Source organism: Gossypium arboreum, chromosome 13, assembly GCF_025698485.1.
Source record: "Gossypium arboreum isolate Shixiya-1 chromosome 13, ASM2569848v2, whole genome shotgun sequence".
Classification (NCBI taxonomy): Eukaryota; Viridiplantae; Streptophyta; class Magnoliopsida; order Malvales; family Malvaceae; genus Gossypium; species Gossypium arboreum.
The window spans coordinates 128,826,863-128,845,018 of NC_069082.1; the positions used below are offsets into that span (position 1 = coordinate 128,826,863).

Below are 18,156 nucleotides of genomic sequence, written 5' to 3' on the forward strand. Positions count from 1 at the left end.
CTTCAAGTCCGTGTGCCGTAGGCTTTTTGGTCGTTCAGTTTAATAACGACACCTGTACGAGTAATCAATCTTTGGTTTAAAATATACTATTAATTTTTGTATTATAATTATATTTTAATTTGATTATTTTTAAATTTTTTCAAATTTTATTATGACTAAATGTTAGCCATTTAATTCATTGAATTAGTAAATGTATCTATTAAAATTTAAATTGTATTTTATCTGTTAAAAGTTAATCAATTCCTACTCAATTCCTCTTGTTAATAATTATTGTCACTGACGGTAACCAAACGATTCTTGTAGTATACTACGTGTAATTCATGTTAACGTACAGGACTAATTTTAAATAGTATAAATAGATGAAATTTTTAATAAAATGATCATTTTACTTTTTAATATAATGTATAAAAATTAATTTATCTATTTTTTAGTAGGAACAAAATGCAATCTAACTCGCGGCAAAAATGCTTTCATGGTAATTTTGCCTATTAAGTATTTCTATTTCTAATATCTGATGCGAAAAAAAACATATTACCATATATATAATGTCATGTTAGCTTGCTATTTTTAAATAGTACTTGCGAAAAAATCAACTAATGATTGCAATGATTGTTTTTTAAGATAGGAATGGAATTTTAAAATTTAAAATAAATAGGGCTAATAATGAACAAGTTAGAGAATATAGATTAAATTCATAACTTACACGATACAAGGCTAACAACGAAAATTAATAGAATTGATTTAATTGTTTTGCTTGTGTTAGGGATAAATTTTCAAAATTAAAAAAAATATAGAGATTAAAATTGAATAATTTAAAAGTATATGGATTAAAATTTTTAAATAAGATTATAAGGATTAAATTTACAAATTGCAAAAAATAAAAATAACTATAGATGAACTGAAAACATCTTAAGCTTATTCGATTTAGCTCTAAAATATGGATTTAAACTTTAAATTTGATATTAAATTTCAAAACATGATAATTGAGTACTCAATTAAAACATTTGAAGAAGTGTGTGGAGAAGACAGGGAATCACTGGAAGAAATAAAGGAGAGAATGGGATGCCTTCCGTGAAGGGAACGCTAAGCAATAAATGAACAAACACTTGGAGGATTCCAATTAACCAACTCCACCATGCGTTATTGTTAATAATAGGCAAATAAAAATCGATTTGATTTGAAAATTTTAAAAATAATTTTAAATTTTAAGTTAATCAAATTATTTAAATTATTTAAGTCAACTTGATTCAAGTTTTGAATTTGAGTTGAGTTGAATTTCACAGTTTAAAAAACTTAAAAATTTCGAATGATGATTAGTGTAAATACATTTTTATTCATTGTTAACTTTGAAAATAAGCAATCTAATCTCTCTCAACAAAAAAATCAAAATCATTTTCAAAAATTTAAAATGTTTATAAAAATTTCAAAATTTTAAATTTTTTAAAAATTTTATAAAATAATATTTTGGGATCTAATTAATGGTTCAAATTTATCTAGTCAAGTTTTTTTGGGGGCTTGAAAAATTCAAATATATATATGATTTCAAATTTACTTGCTCTAACATAAATCTAGTTATACTGTAACAATATTTTTATTTGACATGTTTATTTTTTAATTTAACTTGAACAATTTCATTCGATCCGACTCATCTCGAATTTCATTTCACTTAATTCGATTTGAAAATTTTTCAATCTGAATTAGGTTGATAAAATATGACTCGTGAATTTAATTAATTCAAAATTTGTTCACTCAATTCGATTGAAGTCTCACCCTAATTATTATTATTACTATTACTATTATTATCATCATTATCATTAGGTTAATATATGTTAGTAGTCATTGTAATTATCCAAAATTTGAGATTTAGCCCTACATTTTAAAAATTAAAATCCATTTTCTTATTTTTTCAATTTAATAATCCTAGTCCAATTATTATTGTTGTTTGTAATTTCTTTTAAAATTGTCAACTTAACATATTTATTTTATTGCCAATATCATATAATGTCATATGAGACTAGTCTAATGAACATGCCAAACTGATAAAATTTAACGAGAAATACTAATAATGTTAATAATTAGACTAAAATTTCTAAATCATAAAAGTAGATGAACCAATATTTAATTTTGGTCTAAGGACTATCAGCATATTCCAATCTTAAGATTATTATTTTACAAATTGACCTTGAATTATAGTAATTTATTAGTTTTGTATTTAATTTTTTGACTTATTTTGGTACTTCAAATTTATTTTGTCTTAGTCTCTAAAAGTTAACGACGTTGGCCTAACAAAATGCTATCTTGTGGCATTTATATAATTTAACGCTGAGTTAAATTTGAGCATTGAATATTAAGATTTAATTTAAGTTGAAATTATTTATAGAAGTGTAACTGAATCGAGCCTAGTCTGAATAGTAGTAAGCTTAAGCTTGACTCAAAGTTTATAGTTCAATACCAAGTTCAAACTTGGCTCGAAACATAATCGAGCTACTCAAACTCGAAATTATTTAAGCTTATGTACTAAATTTCATACTTAAACTTGAGCTCAAATAGGCTCATCCACATTTGGGCTCAACGTAATTCATAATTAAATTATTTTTATAAAGTAAGAATAAAAATGTAATTCCATAATATAAAAATATACTAAAAAAGAAAAGCTTAATTAGGCGCGCAAATAGTTTTGATCGAGCATTGTGATGCTCGAATTTAATTTCGAACAATAGCTCGAATTGCTCAAATTCAGCCTAATTAATATCGAATAAAATTCAAAATTTTTGAGAAAAGTAATCTACAAATACCAGCGTCTCATTTTCACCCGAATCGTATAAGTTGCATGGCAAAGACTCTACAAACAAAACCACCTAATCCTTTCCCCCGCGTCTCCTTTTTGCTAAAGTCATTGGCGGGAACCAAAACACTTCCCTTTCCCGCTAATTGAATCCCATCACGGTTCAAGTTCTTCCCAGCTTTTTTATCTATAAAACCCTAACGCCAAAATTTTCAATCTCTGTGCTTCAATCGAAGAGAAAAAAGGGAAAAAGAAAGAAAACCCCAAAAATGCTAGAGCTTAGGCTAGTTCAAGGTTCGCTTCTGAAGAAAGTATTGGAAGCGATTAAGGACTTGGTCAACGATGCTAACTTCGACTGTTCGGCGACCGGATTCTCATTGCAAGCCATGGATTCAAGCCACGTTGCTTTGGTGGCTCTGCTGCTCAGATCGGAAGGTTTCGAGCACTATCGTTGCGATAGGAACCTTTCCATGGGGATGAATCTCAATAACATGTCTAAGATGATGAAATGTGCCGGTAATGATGATATCATCACAATCAAGGCTGATGATGGCAGTGATACTGTTACTTTCATGTTCGAAAGTCCCAGTAAGTGCTTTATATTGGGTATTTTTTTGGGATTTAATGGAATCTGTATAAATTGTAAAGCGTTTTGATGTTTCTTAAAAGATTTGGTAGTTTTTTTTTTGTCAATATAAAGATAGACTGACATTATTTTTGTGTGTATTGATGGATGGATTAAAGCACAAGACAAGATATCGGATTTTGAGATGAAGCTGATGGATATTGATAGTGAGCATCTTGGGATTCCAGAGGCAGAGTATCAATCTATTGTGAGGATGCCTTCAGCTGAGTTTGCTAGGATTTGTAAAGATCTTGCTAGCATTGGTGATACTGGTAACCTACTGAAACCTTTAGCTTTAATATATATATGTTATTTTGTTTTTGCTGTCGATATTCTGAATGAAATTGATCGTGGTAATATTCATTAGGTCTAGAGCTATCAAAATTTTTAACCTGATACGATCTAATTTGACTATAAAAAAGTTTGAATTGACCCAAATTCAAAAGATTCTCAATTTGAGATTGAAATTGATTTGAACTTGAAATAGCTTGCATGAAGTGATGTATTGACTTGATCTAAAGGCTTTGAGCTCAAACTCAAGAGTATTGAACTCCACATTATTTGAAATAAAGTTGAATTAGGATTTGATGATCCAATTCAAATTAATTCAACTCAAAACTAGCTTGACTTCTCTAATTATTTTTCTTACCATAATAATTGTGATGCCATTGCAATTTTGAGTCCTTGATTGATCATAGTTTCGTGTGCTTGTTTCTAAGGTTAAGTCTCTGTTTGATGTGATCTGCAGTTGTTATCTCTGTAACCAAGGAAGGTGTGAAATTTTCCACAAGAGGTGATATCGGAACTGCCAATATCGTTCTCAGGCAAAATACCACAGTAGATAAAGTATGTTCTTTGCCCTTTAGGCCTATAATTTTTCAGCACTGTGATTTGCTTGAATGTAGTTATTTTGTAAAATGTTATGCTTATTTCCAAGATATAATGTAAGTTGGTTTTTCTGGAATTAATGCTTTTGCAGCCTGAAGAAGCGACGATCATAGAGATGAACGAGCCGGTTTCATTGACATTTGCATTGAGGTACATGAATTCATTTACAAAAGCAACTCCATTGTCAAGTACAGTGACGATTAGCTTATCTTCGGAATTGCCGGTTGTGGTTGAGTACAAGATAGCTGAGATGGGTCATATTAGGTTTTACTTGGCACCCAAGATTGAAGAGGATGAAGATGAGACAAACCCACAAGGTTAACTTGATTAAAAAAAAATTTTTTTTGGGGTGGATTTAGTTTTCTTGGTAAACTGAAAATGGGTATTTGATGTTTATGCCATTAATGGTTTTCATTAGGGTTTTTCTCCTTTAGGGTTTCACGTTTGTAGTTGAACATAAAGTAGTTTAGGTTTTTGATGGATGTTAAGTTATATTTGTTGCATTTTTTTAATTTTGTTTGTCTTTACTTCTATTGCAACTTAATAGTTTCTCTTTAATGGTTGCATTTAAAATAAATTATTTAGATAAACGATAATTTTTATTATGATTAGAAAATAATTAATGGTATCATTAATATATAATAAAAATTAAAATTATTGTATTATTTTGATAAAATATGTAAAAAGAATAAAAATTATTAAATCTAAAAAATTAATAAAAGGTAATCATATAAGCTTCTAAATTATTTCACCGAGCATAACAGTCTTTAAAATACCTCATTCACCAAAAGTAAAACAAAGAAAACACTTAAGACTAAAGACATGAAAAGATTTATTAGTGAATTATATGAAAAAGTCCAAAGAAACAACCAACAAAAAATTGCAGAAATCTGGAAAATTCAACAAATTGTTTAATACATTTCAACAAACTACTTCAAGGTCTCAAATAATTGAGGGAAAAGAAAATGGCAAGTATAATTCCCCCATAAGAAACTCACATTATAATCTCCAGTCTTCACCTGCGTACACTGCTTGATCACCGAGTTCTTGTTCGATACGAAGCAACTGCAAAAATATTTTCATTTTCCCCCATTAATATCATCTATGGCCTTTTTCTAGACCTTTAATTTCATCTATAGATTGTATTTGTGGTTACTAGATCAAGAAAATGGCTAATTGGCAATCTATTGATTACAACTAGACTACAAGGCTTTCGTTTTTTGGTATAAAAGAGGTCATAACCAATTATGTTTGAACTGGACCAGATCAGCCGGGGTACTGGTCCTAAGAATGCGGACCAACCGGCTGAATCAGTTTTTTTTTTTTTGTGAATTTTGAATAATTTTTTAATTGAACCAGTTGGACCAACGAACCAGTGACCTAACTGGTTCAACCACCGGTCTGGCTGTAGCATTAGGTTAGAGGAGACGATTGTTGATATTAAAATTCGAATCCTGAATTAGCTGGATGCCGCCTTCTAAGAGCAACTATATGAATTGAGTAGGTTAACAACAATAGACATATAACGTTGTGCTTATCTTAGGCTAACTCATCAGCCAAAGAGAAAGGAAGGAGAAATTATGGGAACCACCAAATATACTACCTACACCGATGAATGTTCAGGAATACAGAAGGAGATCAAGGGAATACTAAATAAGGTACTACAAGATGACTCGGTAACGAGACTACTATCACCACAGCAGCCATGTGGTCTGGAAAATCGCAAGGTGACGGTCCTAGATGAATATTTAAATTTACTATATCAATGAGTGTGTATATATATCTTGTCCTTAAACTAGTTTGGTGAGATGTGCATCAGTGAGAATACAAGGCCTACCAAAAACAAGAATTTATGAACTATGGTATTTATTAGCAAAACCTATAAGATCTGTCTTAATGAAATCTTGTCTTCGGTATAATTAGTATCTTATTATTATTTTCTAAACGTGAGCTATGTGATTGTTCGAAAAGCAAAAAATTATAAAAGGTAGCACTTCACAAGATAGGAATACAGACCTGGTTGTACTTAGCCACTCGCTCTCCTCGGCAAGGAGCCCCTGCTTTGATCTGACCTGCACCAAGTGCGACTGCTAAATCCGCAATGAAACAATCATTAGTTTCCCCAAATCTTTGAGATACCACCACTCCCCAGTGGGCTTCCTTTGCCATTTTTACCACGTCAACAGCCTCTGTCACAGTTCCGATCTGATTTATCTGATTCAGAACATCGAATTATTAGAACACGGAGTTCCAGTAGCATATTTAACAACAAAAAGTTTCAACATATTCTTTTGGCGCACGACCTCTCTTTTTTTTCAGCTTCAGACTAAGTAAAAAGATGGTGATTCAGCTAATTTGACATCATTATCATCAAATAAAAGTACTTGTGTTTCGTACAATAATCCAGTAGATACCTTGAGAAGAAGAGAGTTGCAAGCAGATTCATGTATTGCTCTCTCAATGCGCTTTGGATTTGACATCAATAAGTCATCCCCCACCACCTGCAAAACCATCTTACCTTAAGTTACAACAGGTCCAACATAGGGAAGACGTACAAGATTTGAACAAAAAGCTAAAAGTACCCAATAAGTTTGCAAATTTGGATCCTATTTATGTTTAGGTGCACCAAAAACCAACAATTAAACCATTCTATGTTCTTGCCTTTTGTTGTATATGTTAAATTGGATAAAACATCATTCAACGGATCTAAACATAAGCAATATGTTAACAGGAAAACAAACCTGACATAGTCCAAGACTGCAAAAACGTTTGCTGTGTTCCCAATCTTCCTTGTCAAAGGGATCTTCAATAGAAGCAATTGGGTAATCTAAGACACCAGAAAAGAAGATAAAGGAACAGGATAGCGTTAATTTTTAGTTGAAAGAACAAAGCAGAAAAAACAACAGAAGCCTCTACGGAAAAATGGAGATACCAATGCAAAGGTCTTTGTACATCTGAATCATATCCTCTCCCGACTTGAAATTTTGCCCAGATTTATTTGGAGATTTGAATTCTAAATCATACTTTGTACCTGTATGAAAACGAAAGAAAAGCAGCTCCTATTTATTATGAGCAAGCCATGTCTACATATGAAAATTAGATTCTGAATAAACATGCAACCTAACTAGGGTAAAATAATCTTTCGAGGCACCTAGATCATATATTCAGTTAAAGATCTTTATATCCTACTATGCTACTAGTGATTATAATGCAATGGCATTGCACGGATATGCCAACATATCTTATGAACAGTAGAATAGCAGGTTCTACCCAAAACTTGTCCCTGGTCTTACATGCTTCAAAATGAGAATTGACTAATTAATGAGAGAACATGCATCACCTATGCAAAATTCAGTAGCTGCAACACCAATTCCTATCTTTATTTTGTCATTATACCCTGTTCTGCCAATAGCTTCTCGGACAATATCCAATCCTTCTCTTACACTGCCAGACATATGAGAATATCAAACAAAAATTCCAGCCAGTTTCCTGAAATAACACAAGATAAACTTCATTCCCCTTACGGGGTTAGGGGCAGAGTGCGTTGATCAATAATGTGAAAAACAAGGATAGTCAGACATAATGGTAGCACTTGCCTGGATATGTCAGGAACAAAGCCACCATCTTCACCAACATTACACCCATTTGCACCGTATTTTTCTGTAATAACAGCCTGCTCTTCTTTACAATAAACTAATGAGTATATGCATGACATTTCCAGTACAGATTACTTGTAAGAGAGTATACAACAAAAATATTAAGGTTGAGCAATTTAAAGTTTCTTCACAGAATTAGGTTAAATGACTTTCTATTGTTAATGTCTACCCATAAACTGATTTCCCCAAAAAGTATAGGTGTTTGTTTATGTATATGTAATCAGATCCATTCTCAATCAGAATCTTTTAGAAAATTATAGGCACAAACCAATCAGCGAGCCAAAAACCTTTAAGAGAGGTGACAGCTAGACAGTCAAAAAACTAGCTGTCAATAGCAACATTACAGGCAGGTCCATATTACTTACCCAAAAAAATCCATTTTTTTTCTATTGAATTTACTGAATCTCCTAAATATATAGACTGCAACTTACTTTATCACACTAGCAGTGTCACAGAGTTCTAGACAAATGAGGCATTCTATTAATACAAACAATTCTGGAAACTGGGCAGATGTAAAAGTTCAAGAAGAATCGTGAATGTCTATTCGAAACATTTCAAAAAATCAAGTCATAAGAGACTTAAACTACAGTATGTCAACTTATTTACAATGAAAGAAGAACAACCGTAAGATCAAATGATGATCAATAAAAAATAACAGGCCAGACATAGAAATGGAGACTAAACTACAACAAAATTCTCAATGAAGATTTATTTTTATACTCAGTTTACCAAATTAAATTTCCAAAGGTGTTCTACGACTCATGACTTTTCACATGGCAAACTTTACTTGCTTTATACCCAATGAGACAAATAATATGTTTGTAATGGGCAACTTAAAACTAAATCCAAAGGCTACACAATTTGGTTTAACAAAATCACCTTCAAGTGATGATAGGTCTCAGAGCCCATTTGTAAAGCTTCCTCAAATCTGCCTGCTCCTGTTGGGAGAATCATAATGTCCTGATAGCAAAATAACTCGAATCAAGTCATACAGATATGAGGCATTTCAAAAGAAGCACAGGAAGGAGATAAATTCCAGGAATCAAAATCATAAAAATGCTAAATTATGGGGACTCAGAGTAAAAGATCATTCACAAAATGCTATAAGCCAATATTAGAATTTAAACCTAAAGATGATTCTCTACCTGAACGGGCAGACTATTTCCAGAATGTTTTCCGCCACTGATAACTGTGAAGGCAGGGACTGGAATGATTGCATTCGTTTTACCAGAAAGATCAGCTATGTGTTTGTAAAGTGGAACCTGATTTTTACTTTTATTAGAAGATTTTGAATAGAAGTCAATAATTCTAGCATATAAATGGAAAAATATATTGGGAAATGATACCTCCTTTTCAGCAGCCCCAGCTCTGCATGCAGCAATAGACACAGCTAATATAGCATTTGCCCCAAGTTCACTCTGCGATAATTATATTCAAACAAAGAACCAGAATGCAACAAATTCTGTAAATTCCATTATAATGTGAATCATCCAACCTAAAATTTAAAAACAAAAAGATCTAAAAATTGGTAAGGAAAAGATTGGCACAATAATTTCTTCCTATTCTGATTATTCTTCTCATCTAGAATTTCACATAAAGAAAAATTATCCCACTTTCTATCCACTCCACCTAGACCAGATTTCAGTTGGCAGACTTGTAAAACAATCTCTAGGTCCCAATCTAAACCGACTATTAAAATGGTTTGGTTTTTGAACCCATATATAAAGTAAACAACAGCTAACTAAACCCGAATTTTGAGAAAGAAATAAAGAAATGCACCTTCTTTTCTGTCTTGTCCAAGTCTATCATGGCCTGATCGATCTGAAGCTGAACTGTTGGATCCATACCAACCAATGCTTCAGATATTTTCTCATTGATGTTCTTAACAGCTTTTGTTACAGCATTTCCAAGGTATGTTCCCTTATCTCCATCTCTCAGTTCAACAGCCTCATACCTGAGATGAAATTGTCAAAACCAAAACGTTATCATGGTGTTGATAATTTTCCAATAATGATAACTAAGAGAGTTTAAGCATTAAACAACAGAAAAAAAGGGTTAAATAATAACCAATAAAATGAGTCAATTCATAATCATGCATTTCCATATGAACTAAAATTAAATTGTTCAGTTAAGATAATTTTATACATTCTGAAAACAAGCTAAAAAGAAAATTACATTCCAGTAGAGTCGCCGCAAGGAACAGAAGCACGGAACACCCCTTTGTTAGTGAACAACTCAACTTCAACAGTAGGAATCCCTCTACTATCGAGAATCTGCCGAGCTTTTACCTTCGTTATCACTGACGAAACCGCTTTTTTCATATGATTAGACTGCAATATCCATTTTAAAAAAAAAAATCATCGTCAAAACGAAAAGCAAAGGAAATTGAAAATTTGCAATCGAAAAAGGAGAAAGAGAAAAACAAATTTACGATGAAGAGGACGGGATCCGGAGTTTTAGCTCGAACAGCGGCATTGACGGCGTCTTCGATTTTGCGAGAGAGCATATGCTTGTCGAGGTAATCTTGAACCGACATTTTTTTTTTTTAGTTCTCTCGTTTGACGGTAAAGATCTAACGGAGATACGTTACCCTTTGAGCTTTGATCCCCAAATCTTCACAGTTTATTGCGATATTCGAGTCTTCAAAAAAGAGCTGAACTCCACTTGATTTCGAAACAATAAGAAGCTTAGCTCACTTCGTGTTTTTGTAATCTCAAATTTCAAAAAGAAAAAAACACCTCCCTTTTTCACTGTATTTCCTTCTCCCGCATCATTTTCTCCTTCGAACAATTGAAAACTCCAGTTTCCAGGGAAAATTTTCCATATCGATTTTTGGTTTTTTTGGGCCAATATGAACTGGATTTCACTGTCTTTTTAGCCCGTCTTAGGGTTTTGGAAAAATCTGGGCCAGGCTCAGTAAAATGATAAGGGTAATATAAGAAAGGAATAGGGCTATAACGGTTCGGTTCGAATAGGGTGGTTTGAATAATAATAATAGAATATATTCATTTTATTTTTAGTTTAAATATTTTTTTTTAAGTTTACAGGTATTGATAAAAATGTACAGAGTCGATTTACCTAAGTAGCCAAAAAGTTAAAAAAGGAGGAAAGTTAGAGAAGAGTAAGAAAATAAGGGAGACTGAGTGCAAATAAGGGTTGAAGGATGTAAGGGAGACTAAAGATCCCTCCATCATTTTACTGGGCATTTATAAGGAGGAAAGTCTTGGGCCTAGTAATGTCACATCACCAACAATTTCAAGACATAGTGGTCATGTGATCAGCCAGGTGACAAAGCCATTATACATGATTTGTCGTCGAGTGTGGTACAACTTTGATATAGTACTAGGTTACTATGCTTAGTGGTCTCTTATTGGTCCACTCTTTGAGGTGAGTGCGTTCCTCTTAGAAACAGGTGTTTTGGAGGATGAAGTGTCTGGGTGGCTAGTCACCCAGTAGTGATCAGTTGAGTAATGCAAGATGGGGGACAATTTAGATGGTCATATGGGAAATTAACCAAGTAATGTGAGGCAGAGAGTCATTTGTGGATGCCTTTTAAGTATCTTCTCATGATGCCACAGTGTTTATGCCAAGTAAGAGCATAACAACAATTATAGATATGGTTACAAGCAGTACTATCCGAATCAGTTATAATCAAAATCAACCATTATAAAACAAAATTTAAGTAATATCGAAGATAAATAAAAATAATTTTAGAAATGACCTACACATAACAAGATGTAAGTCAAAGTAAATTTATAAACAACTCAAACATAATTTAAACATCAAAAAATATCTTGAAGTTCAAACTCTTAAAATCATATAATTTTCCATTGTCTTGCCAACTATTCGATTTATATTAACCTTGAAACAACTTCCAACTCATCCTCCTCCAAAATTAAGGTTAACAAATAAATTAATAAATATTTCTAAATAACTTAATTATTATAATTTTCTATGCAAGTACTTTAAATGTTCCTCTGTCATAGGGTTGGACAATTTTAATTTTATATTATTAAAATAATAAAATAGACCAATTTTAACAAATCTAGAATTTATTGTTTAAAATATGATATGAAAATTATTTTATTTATTTACAGTTTAAATCCAGATACTGCTTAACTATAAATGTTCTAAATATAAGGGTTAAAATTGTTCAAAATCCTCGCACTCTTTGCACATTTAAAATTTAGAATTTAGTCCGTTTACCTTCTAGATTTCAAAATAATGTGCAATTGTTAACTCCATTAAAGTTCTTCTGGTAAATTTACGCACTTTACATTTTGAAAAAAAAAAAAAAACTCAATCGATAGCCATACAACAAAAAAAATGAAGTTGCAATGGACTTAAATTTAACAAAAGAATTTTAACAGTGTTAATAATTGAATTTATATTTTTAAATTGAAGAAGTAGAGTGACTAAATTATTTTCAAATAAAAATAGAGAGACTAAATTCTAAACATGTGATAAGTATAGGGCTTGAAGCAAATTTTAACTAAATATTAAATCAATTAACAATAAATTGATTAATTTAAGGGTAAACTATATTAGTAGTCACCTAACTTCTTTTTTTTTTGTCACTCAACTATAAAAGTTATAAAATGGTCAGCCAACTATTAGTAATTTTCTTTTTTGGTCACCAGCTAAGAAAAGTTACAAAATGACCACCCAACTATGCAATTCTATCTTTTTTGGTCACCCAACTATCTTGGATTTTTGGGTATTTCTATTTTTATGTTAGTTCGTTGGGGACCATAAAAGACAAAATTGGATAGTTGGGTGACCATTTTGTAACTTTTCATAGTTGGATGACCAGAAAATAAAAAAAATCATAGTTGGGTGACTACTAATGTAGTTTACCCTTAATTTAATAATAGAGAGACTAATTTAATAAAATTACTACAATAGAGGGACCTCATAGTAAATTTCACCTACATTTTTCTCTTACCTAGCCGTGACAAAACCAGTGGTAACCCGCCAGCAAAGCCATTATATATAACATATAATAATAACAAAATACAGCAAAGAACAGCTTACTAATTCCATTTGAATCCCACTATAAAACCCTTCCCTAATAATGCAAACCCTAAATCATCCCATCTTCAACCTCAAACAATCCCTCTCAGTCACCAAAGCAAAATGCGTGAAATCCTTCATATTCAAGGCGGCCAATGCGGCAACCAAATCGGCGCCAAGTTCTGGGAAGTTATATGTGCGGAACACGGCATAGATCCAACGGGGCGTTACAATGGAGAGTTGGATCTTCAACTCGAGAGGATCAATGTTTACTACAATGAATCTAGTTGTGGTAGGTTCGTTCCTCGTGCTGTTCTTATGGATCTTGAGCCTGGGACCATGGATAGCATTAGATCTGGTCCGGTTGGTCAGATTTTCAGACCGGACAACTTCGTGTTTGGTCAGTCCGGTGCCGGTAATAACTGGGCTAAAGGGCATTATACTGAAGGTGCTGAGTTGATTGATTCTGTTCTTGATGTTGTACGGAAAGAAGCTGAAAATTGCGATTGCCTTCAAGGTACGTAAGATTGTTAGATTTTGTCACATAAATTCTATTTGGTAATATTCAATTGAGATTTTAATATAATTCTATTGACCGGAGATTGTTTGATAATAAGGTTTATTAATAAATTAGTTGTTTTTTTAGTATAAAACTCTCAACATAAGGTTTCTTGGCGATCAAGTAATAGTTAGAGTACAGTTTCCTTGTAGGATTAAGAAGAAGAGGAAATATTTAATCTTTGTAGGAAACTTTTATGAGGGCTTCTAGCTTCATTTGTGTTGTAGCCTTGGACTCGTAAATGAGGGCTAGAAGGGTCGAACACATAAAAATTTATGTTGATCTCCTGTTGTTTATGTTCTTGCTCACAAATTCCCAAATAAAATATTGCTTATGAAGAAGAACCTCTTGATCTGAGAAAAGCTTGTTTTAAGCTCTGCTTGATTATTGTTTGTTTCTTTCCTTTTCATTAGGATTTCAGGTTTGTCATTCATTGGGAGGTGGAACTGGATCTGGAATGGGAACACTTTTGATTTCAAAGATAAGGGAAGAATACCCAGATCGGATGATGTTAACTTTCTCGGTTTTCCCATCTCCTAAGGTCTCTGATACGGTTGTGGAGCCTTACAATGCTACATTATCTGTTCATCAACTGGTTGAAAATGCTGATGAATGTATGGTTCTTGACAATGAAGCCTTGTATGACATTTGTTTCCGTACACTTAAGCTCTCCAATCCCAGCTGTAAGTATTCCCATTGACTTATATACTTTATTTTTTGTATCAATAGGAATCATTGGTTTTGCATTGGATTGCTGATTTAAACTTTGATACACCATTGCTAAGGCTTTGCTTGGTAGAGTGGAAAAAAATTTGGAAGGATGGAAAATTGAAAGGGTAGAAAACTAGAAGGATTGAAAATTGGAAAGAAAATAAAACATTTGAAAAATGCATATTTTTTAACTAACATACACTTCTCTCTCATTTTCTATCCTCTAATCATTCCAAATTGGAAGGATTGATTTTTATACATTTAGGATGGAAAATGATCATCCCTCCTATTTTCTTTCCTCTCACTTTTCTTCCTTACCAAACACACTCAAAATTTATTTTCTTTCCACTTTTCTACTCCCTCCTTCCATCCCTCCACATAATAGCTAGGATTCAGCATGTTAGTTGGTATAGGAATGAAGCCTGTTGTTTCTTTAATTTGTAAAAAAAAACTCTCGTGGACTATCATGTGAGGTATTGCCATTTCTTGATCCGAAAGTCTCAGTTTTATCTACAATAACAGGTTTCATACCTAATATATTATAATTTCATAGAAGATTCTCACAATTCTCCAATATGAGATTGGAGGCATTATAATTTCATGCTGTTGTGGCTATTGCTATATAAAATGGTTGGTATAGGGAAGAAGCCCTTTGTTGTTTGGAGTAACCTGTCAAAATATCTTTTTTGACTATTTTGCGCAGTATTAGCCTGTTTTAATCTCAAAAAGTTTCACAGTTTTTCTTTTCTTAAAATGAATGTCGGTTTGAGTCTCTACAGAGTCTCTACATACATTGAATCATAGCAGATCCTCACAAATTTTCAATATGAGATTGGAAGCATTACAATTTCCTTTATTTTGAACTTTTAGAAATGATCATTGTGCCGGGTTATGGCTTTTGCTATATGAACCGGTTTATAAAAGAAAATAGTTTCCAAAAGGCTAAAATCGAGTTAGATTAACCAAGAAACCTTTTGCAATCTGTTAATTGGTTTGGGAAAGAAACCTTTTGTTTGGTGTAATTTGTAAAACCACCTTTGTGAACTATCGTGCCATGTTTTTCTTGCTTTGATTCGGAAGTCTCACGGTTTTGTCTTAAAAATCGCGGGTTTGGGTCTTCATAATTTTCCGATATGATTGTAGGCATTAATAGCGTCTTTTGCATCATTTTGATATTCTTTTTTCATCCATTTGCAGTTGGTGATCTGAATCATCTAATATCTGCAACAATGTCTGGAGTTACTTGCTGCTTACGTTTCCCTGGCCAACTCAACTCCGATCTTCGGAAACTCGCCGTAAATCTCATCCCATTCCCTCGTCTTCACTTCTTCATGGTCGGTTTTGCTCCACTCACTTCAAGAGGCTCCCAACAATACCAAGCTCTAACTGTCCCCGAACTCACTCAACAAATGTGGGACGCAAAGAACATGATGTGCGCAGCCGATCCTCGACACGGCCGGTACTTAACCGCATCAGCTATGTTCCGTGGTAAAATGAGCACCAAGGAAGTAGACGAACAAATGCTAAATGTTCAAAACAAGAACTCATCCTACTTTGTTGAATGGATTCCCAACAACGTGAAATCAACCGTGTGTGACATCCCACCAACCGGTCTCAAGATGGCATCGACATTCATCGGGAACTCAACGTCAATACAAGAGATGTTTAGGCGCGTGAGCGAACAATTTACGGCTATGTTTCGAAGGAAGGCTTTCTTGCATTGGTATACAGGTGAAGGCATGGATGAAATGGAATTTACTGAAGCAGAGAGTAATATGAATGATTTGGTATCAGAGTATCAACAGTATCAAGATGCAACAGTTGATGAAGAAGAAGAGTATGAAGAAGAAGGAGCTGAATATGAATGAGAAAATTAATATTTAAACTTATTAAATATAATTTCCAGTTTCTGTTTTTTTTTTTTTTAAATTAATTATTGCGAAAGAAATTAGTTATTTTGATGTTTATGGAGTTTCATGGTAATGGCCAGTTTCAATATGAAGCAAAAGGGATTGTATTATTGTTCAAAAGCCTTTGAAAAACAGATTTAAGAAATCAAAGTACTTACAAATTCTTGTGCTGTTTTGCATTTATGTTAGTAGTGTTAAATTCAAGGTTTTCATTGAGTTTATCTGTTTAATTGGGATTAAATAAGTTATTAAAAAATTAAAAATTTTAAAAATTTGGTTCAATTGCTTAATTTAATCAATTTTTTGCCAGGTTAAATCAGTCTGTTTCTCAGGTTAACTGGTTCAATGCTCTTTTCAAAACTAGTATCTTGACAACTTCTATTCGGTTCAAACAACCTTGGTTACGGTTAGATAAGAGTATGAATTCAAATTTAAGCACTAATAGCAAGATCTAGTGAAAGCGATAATTCTCTAAAAGTTTAATATGCCATTTGGTTTTTTTGTCTTTATTTTGGTATATCAATTTGATTTCAATATTCAATATAGTACTTATAGCAAGCACATAATATGGTTAAATGAAAAATTGAGACGTGCTCTACTAAAAATAACATAGATACTTAATTGAGAAAAAAAAAATCGAAAGTATCAATTTAAACATTGAAGCCAAACTTAGGTGCTTAATCGTGAAAAAAACTTAAGTATTAAACCGAAAAAACTCAGGTACTAATTTGAATGCCGAAGTCAAATAAAATATTGAATCTAAATTCAGGTACCAAATTGTATAATAACCCTTCTCTAATCATGAAAAGAACTTTATATGCACATTTAAAGGCAACTCTTAACAGAAGTCGTTGTAGTATAGTGGTGAGTATTCCCGCCTGTCACGCGGGCGACCCGGGTTCGATCCCCGGCAACGGCGGTTTTATGCATTTTTTTTATTTTTTTACTTGACAGTCAAAACGTCAACTAACTCTTCACCTTCACTTTATTCTTTGACCCACCGCCACATTCGTAGCCGTCAGCTCTCCCCCCTGCGCCGCTGTCTCCAACATCGCCTGGAACCTTGTAGCATGAAACGTGTAATCGTTTACCCCTTTCGCCTCCTCTAGCCTCACTGCACCAGCCATTGATCTAAACCATGAAAATAAGCAAAATATAGCAAAGACATGGACAGCACAGGGAATGGGGTTTGGCGCCAGTTTTAAGTGCATATGAAACCTTAATGGCTTTCACGGTCGAGATTTATAGGTTTGGCTTAAAAATCGAGAAATCCATTTGAATTGAAGTATTTCAAACAAAGGATAATATCATATTCCATACCACTATTTTCATAAAATAAACAATGTAATACTTACACTTTAAAAACATTCAATATGGTACCTAAACTATTTCTTTAGGCTTCTTCTTTTTTTATTTATAAGATAATTCTAAAACTCTATTTAATTTTCTTTGAATCTCACACAGTTTTCTGATAAAAATCATGTCTCATCATTAATATGATTGCTTCCACGTTGCATTGTCTTGTCACATCATTGATTTGATGGTTGCCTCCACATTGCAATTTTTTTTGTTTTTATCTAGATATCATTTACTTCAAATTACCTTTTTTTATCTATTTGTTTTTCTTAGACTTTTTTTTTACACGTAGCTGCCTGTTTTAGCTTTATCCTTCTTGAATGTTATTTAAATTCATCTCCTCTATCTCATCTAGATGTAATGAACTTAGTGACAGTCTTTTATTATATTTATAATAAATATATACTTAAACTGAATTGAATTTTATTTTTTATTTAAATTGAATTATTAACTCAATTAGCATAAATATTATTACCAATACAGAGTTCGTCAATTGAAGCATGCTAAAGCGTGTTTATCTTTCTATTTAAAGAAGTAAAAATAAATATATTTTATATTTTCATATCCATTTTATAATTCATATTCGAATTTATGTCTATTCCTCTTAATAATATCGTCTCCAAAGTTTAAATCTAGATCTCTCTTGTTAATGA

The 18,156-nt window shown here is 32.5% G+C and overlaps 3 protein-coding genes and 1 non-coding gene across 4 annotated transcripts; 3 read left to right on the plus strand and 1 right to left on the minus strand.

Moving 5' to 3' along the window:
- The first annotated feature begins 2,902 nt into the window (after positions 1-2,902).
- LOC108484522 (proliferating cell nuclear antigen-like) lies at positions 2,903-4,888 on the plus strand. The gene is made up of 4 exons (XM_017788339.2): positions 2,903-3,373; positions 3,530-3,682; positions 4,159-4,256; positions 4,390-4,888. The coding sequence occupies exons 1-4, from the start codon at positions 3,055-3,057 to the stop codon at positions 4,618-4,620; spliced, it is 801 nt and encodes a 266-aa protein (XP_017643828.1). The 5' UTR covers positions 2,903-3,054; the 3' UTR covers positions 4,621-4,888.
- Positions 4,889-5,106: 218 nt separating this feature from the next.
- Positions 5,107-10,834, minus strand: LOC108484057 (cytosolic enolase 3). The gene is made up of 13 exons (XM_053024045.1): positions 10,386-10,834; positions 10,130-10,284; positions 9,734-9,908; positions 9,301-9,372; positions 9,100-9,216; positions 8,834-8,914; positions 7,895-7,971; positions 7,639-7,742; positions 7,231-7,329; positions 7,040-7,125; positions 6,713-6,799; positions 6,315-6,512; positions 5,107-5,363 (listed from the first exon to the last, which is right to left on the minus strand). The coding sequence occupies exons 1-13, from the start codon at positions 10,488-10,490 to the stop codon at positions 5,298-5,300; spliced, it is 1,422 nt and encodes a 473-aa protein (XP_052880005.1). The 5' UTR covers positions 10,491-10,834; the 3' UTR covers positions 5,107-5,297.
- A 2,109-nt stretch (positions 10,835-12,943) lies between these two features.
- On the plus strand, positions 12,944-16,308 carry LOC108486536 (tubulin beta-8 chain-like). The gene is made up of 3 exons (XM_017790639.2): positions 12,944-13,484; positions 13,940-14,209; positions 15,435-16,308. Exons 1-3 carry the CDS (start codon positions 13,091-13,093, stop codon positions 16,103-16,105), a joined length of 1,335 nt encoding a protein of 444 aa, XP_017646128.1. The 5' UTR covers positions 12,944-13,090; the 3' UTR covers positions 16,106-16,308.
- Positions 16,309-16,994: 686 nt separating this feature from the next.
- TRNAD-GUC (transfer RNA aspartic acid (anticodon GUC)) lies at positions 16,995-17,066 on the plus strand. Its single transcript has one exon. It is a non-coding gene; the product is annotated as a tRNA-Asp (tRNA).
- Positions 17,067-18,156: the final 1,090 nt, after the last annotated feature.